We start from the raw sequence: 4,899 nt of genomic DNA on the forward strand, positions 1-4,899 counted from the left end.
GATGTCGAGCGGGCATTTGGTGTGCTCCAATCTCGATTTGCTGTTGTCCGGTACCCCGCTCAGACCTGGTCCAAAGATCAAATATGGGAGATTATGACTTGCTGTGTCATCTTGCACAACATGATCATCGCGAGCGAGCAAGAAGACCCAGTGTTTGACACTGAACCATACTACATGCAGGGTCCTCTAGCCGAAGTTGATCACCAGCTACCGGCAACCTGGACTGCCTATCTCAGTATGCGTCAGGAGATCCGAGACCCACAGGTGCATCATCAACTGCAGAAAGATCTGATTGAGCACCTATGGAGGCTCAAGGGGACGCCGTGTGATGAAATATGAGTTCTTATTTGTTGAACTATATAATTTGTATTGAACTATGTGTTGTTGTACTATTTTATTGAAGTATTTGATTTTTCTGTGATGAAATATGTGATAAGAAAAAATTATGTTGATAATTGAACGCCGAGACACGGCGAACCGAATATGGGCCTATTCTCGCCCATATAGGCCCTTTATTCGCCGAAATGGGGCTGAAAAATGGGCCAATTTCAACGCCTGAGGGCGAGCTGGGGCGACGACTGGACGCAAAACCGCCCACAGCGCCGATTATATCGCCGGCTCATCCCCAGGTGCGATTTTTATGCGTCGGGGGCAACGGCTGGAGATGCTCTAAGACTACTGAGAGGAGCCGCACTGGTAAGCCCTAGCATGAGCACTAGAGGGGAGATGTCTCCCCGCCGCCGGAGCACCTCTCCGCCGCCGCCCGCCTCTCTCCCAGACGACATGCTCGGGGAGATCCTCCTCCGCCTCCCGCCGCGGCCGTCCTCCCTCCCCCGGGCCTCCCTCGTCTCCAAGCGCTGGTACAGCCTCGTCGCCGATCCCCAATTCCAACGCCGCTTCCGCGACCACCACGGCAAGCCCCCTCTCCTTGGCTTCTTCCTCCAGGAATCTCCGTCCTCTGCGTTTGTTCCAATACTGGATCGACCAGATCGCATCCCCCGCGGTCGCTTCTCCATGCCTCTCAGCGAGGGTACCCACATCGTCGACTGCCGCCACGGACTTGTCCTTTCGCTCAGCCGAAGCCCGCCGCACCGCCTACTTGTGTGGGACCCCGTCGCCCGCGAGCAGCGCCGGCTCGTCTTTCCGCCAGAGCTGGACAACGACCAGATGCTCCGCTTCAACGGCGCGGTGCTTCGCCCTGCCCGCAGCCAAGGGAGCCATTTCCAGGTGGCCCTGATAGCTCATTATAAAGTTGGTAATCCTTGTACAAGAGTTTTCGCATGCCTTTACTCATCGGAGACCGGGATATGGAGCAAAATCAACTCACTGCAGCTGCAATCGTCTATATCTCTGTTAGGACCAGGACCCAGTACTTTGATTGGGAATTCCCTTTGCTGGTTACTTTGGGAGCCTTCTGACAATTATGTCATACTTGAGTTTGATCTGGATACGCAGAGCCTAACTGAGACAGAGCTGCCACCACAAGTAGAAGCTCCCCTTTTGAAGTTAAGGATTGTGCCGACCGAAGATGGTGGGCTTGGCTTCATCCATCTCTCAGGATTACACGGCCAATTATGGAAGAGAGAGCCTGGTTCTGTATGGGTGCTCGACAGAGCTATTGAATTCGAGGAGCTCAGATCCGTTTGTAAGGGAGACCGATACCCCCGGGTAGTGGGATTTTCCGAGGACAGTAATGCAATCCTTCTACAGACGAATTCTGGTGTTTTCATGGTCTATCTCCGGTCCATGGAGTTTAAGAAAATTTCCAATATGGGGGTCATCCGTCTCCGATGTCCATTTGCATGCTTCTATCCTGCAGGTAATAGCCAGCCTTTATATATTTCAGTTCGCAGTATTATAAGATAAATTTATTTTTAGTAATTAGTTGCTGAAATGTCTACCATATCCTACATTGTTACGCTCATGATTGAAGTTCAAACCACATCAATTTTACCTTTTGCTGCTTCACAAATTCTTTGAAAGAAAATACTCCCTCCATCCCAGAAAGATTGTCCTAGATTTTTCTAGATACGGATGTATCTAGAGACGTTTTAGTGTTAGATACACCCGTATCTAGATAAATCAAGACAAGCTTTCTGGGACGGAGGTAATAGTACTTAAGGTCACTGTTCTACCCTGTTGGTCATATGTATAAATTGTGTTTCAAATGTAGTCTTATGTGCCTATCCAAAGTATATGTCTTTTCATTTCAGCACTGGATGCATAACACTTGGAAATCGACACAATAGCTATTGTAGCTTGTGGAAGAGCCCTGCTGTGATTAGCTAGTTCACATGTCCAACTGGAAAATAAATAAACAGGCCGAACCTATTATTTTTCTTGTCAGGGTTTTAGTTTTGGCGTGTCTTGATTTTTTTCGCTTGGTCTGACAAGGAATTGAGTTGACTAAATATGATTTCTAGAAAGTATATTTTCTCCTGTGTGAATTGTGTTATGGTAATATTCAGTACTGGACGCGGTTCTCTTGGCAATGTGACACATAACAGCTAAACATGGGAATTTAGACTGAACCAGTTGAATGTGTAACTCCATTGGCACATTTTGAAGCTAAAAGCTACTCAGTTACACTCTTCATTTGGAAGCTGAAACCAATCCATTTGCACTAGAGAATAAATAATTTCCTTCATGTCTCATATATGTTTACCTCAGATCACATAACTACACACCTCTTAGTTCACCTAGATATCCCACTACGATTCTCTCCTCTATCGATGGTTTTCCATCAGGATTGTCGTTGGTTCCTGACCTAATGTGCTTGTAGGTACTGGCATTGGTGATGTGCATGGTGGAGATGACGTGTTAGAATATGTGAAATGGTTGTTTGTTGAGACATGCTAGTACGATGTGATGACTGAAGGTGACGTAGCATTATCTATGCTATTTTACAATTTACTGGTTATTTCTGCATGGGCTTTGACTGACGATTTTTCTTATGAAATTATTAACTCCAGTAATTGAAAGCTATATACACCAGAAACTAAATATTTAGAATTCTACAGTTAGTACAGTTTCTGTTAACACACACTGATAAGTATCTCTAGTCGAGCCAAATGTTTGCTTTTGTTCTATATGCAGTCAATTTCTCAACTTTATCACTAGTTTATACTCCCTCCTTCCCAAAACAAGTGTCTCAATGTTAGTACAACTTTGTACTAAAGTAAGTACAAAGTTGAGACATTTATTTTAGGATGGAGGGAGTACTATATTGCACAAGATGAAAGTCACACGACTAGGTTCATAAATACAAGATATTTCCAGGTCACATGACTTGTTAACTCTCGACAGTAATAAAAATAGTGGTCAAAGGCTCATCTTTTCTGACCTCTAATGCCATTCAAAGTTTAAAATGGCATTCATTTTGGGCTGAAAGAAATGTTGTTTTATGAGTTGATAAAGTGTCTGCTAATAGTAGTTCTTCCGTGAGTTGTTCTACTTTGTATAACAAGCATACCATGCTTATAATTAAGCTGAATGTTTTTTTAACTTTCTGTTGTTTTTCCATTTATTTCCCCAGTGATATTTAGTCAGTTGAGTATTTACCTGTCGTGCATTAAAGCAAAATGTAACTGATCGGATTGTTGTTATGTAGGTATGGCTAAGTTGGAGGAATGGCTTATCGGTGTAGGTTATTCTATTTCGTGTTTTCTGGTGTTGTGGCCAGTGATGGTCCATTCCATCTGAAAACTGATCCGTTGTAGTATGTACTTATCATGAAGTGTGAAGTACACTTGCATGAACGAACTGTTTAACTTGTTAGCTGCCACTATATATTTCTTCAGTGGCCTCTGTAGGTAGTGAAAAAATTGGCAGTTCGGCATGGTGGGGTCTGTGCCTTGTAGTGGATTAAGACTTTCAGTGGCTCATCTGCTTATTTATTTTGAGTGCATTCAGCAGCCAAGCAGCCTCACCTCTTAGTTTGACGGGTTGGTGTTCAACCAGTCTCCAGTAGGTCGCTCATGCTGGAAACAACAGAATTCAGAGCCTAGTTTCTCTCTGTGCCTAGCAACTACTCCAGTCCAGCAATGATGGTCATTTCCCGGCTTCCATTGTAGACCTGATCTGGTTGCCTTATGCGTGTAAGTGATCTGATCTAGTTTATCTTGCGCTTCTGTCCGTCATAGTTAGCAGGGATGCGGAACAGCATGATGATCTGCTGCTGCTGCTGCTGCTGCTGCTATTGGGGCTGTAGAATTCTACAAGGTGAAACACTGATACCACAAGTTTCGCTTTTGTAGTACCTTGTGCAAGTGAATCAGGTTGAGTGTCTTGGTTGTCGAGTTGGTGGTTCCTGAACAACTACTGATGGAACTCAAGGTGTAGTTTAGACGAGTTGAGCCAGACCAAAGCAGTGTGCCCTCCCTAAATTGTTTTGTTTCCGTGCTGAACTGGAGAAATTGTTTCAATGGGTCTGACTATATCTCATCTAAGTACGACACCACCAACTATTTGTGGCATGTTTGTTTGTTTCTGTCACGTTCCGTAGTCCAGCCCATCACTCGCTCACGATTCCTGCTTGGGCTGCTCCAAGAAAAACAATGATCGTGAAAAACAACGATCGGTTGTAACTTGTATCACAGTAACCTTAAGAAAAGCAGTTACACCAATTGACACTGACATATGTAGCAGATAAGCAGTTACACTGACTCCATCAGAAATAGGAAATAAAGTGTTCTATGTACTTTCGAAGAACACCATCAGTATGAGCAATGCTTGTGTAGAAAACAAAAGGGCAGATTCTCAACGGTTAGAAGTGGTTTGCATTCACCACTAATCTATTATCATGCATAACTGTTGCAGATACTCAAACAAGACCAAGTGAAAACTCCATCTACGGACGTATCAATGACAGATTCTCGATATCATTCAAGGACATGAGCA

General features: G+C 44.3%; 1 protein-coding gene across 1 annotated transcript; it reads left to right on the top strand.

Annotated features, from left to right (window-relative positions):
* The first annotated feature begins 646 nt into the window (after positions 1-646).
* LOC123080405 (uncharacterized) lies at positions 647-3,902 on the top strand. Its single transcript, XM_044503328.1, has 3 exons — positions 647-1,819; positions 2,783-2,878; positions 3,611-3,902. The coding sequence occupies exons 1-2, from the start codon at positions 709-711 to the stop codon at positions 2,857-2,859; spliced, it is 1,188 nt and encodes a 395-aa protein (XP_044359263.1). The 5' UTR covers positions 647-708; the 3' UTR covers positions 2,860-2,878; positions 3,611-3,902.
* Positions 3,903-4,899: the final 997 nt, after the last annotated feature.

The sequence above is a fragment of the Triticum aestivum genome, chromosome 3D (assembly GCF_018294505.1).
Source record: "Triticum aestivum cultivar Chinese Spring chromosome 3D, IWGSC CS RefSeq v2.1, whole genome shotgun sequence".
Classification (NCBI taxonomy): Eukaryota; Viridiplantae; Streptophyta; class Magnoliopsida; order Poales; family Poaceae; genus Triticum; species Triticum aestivum.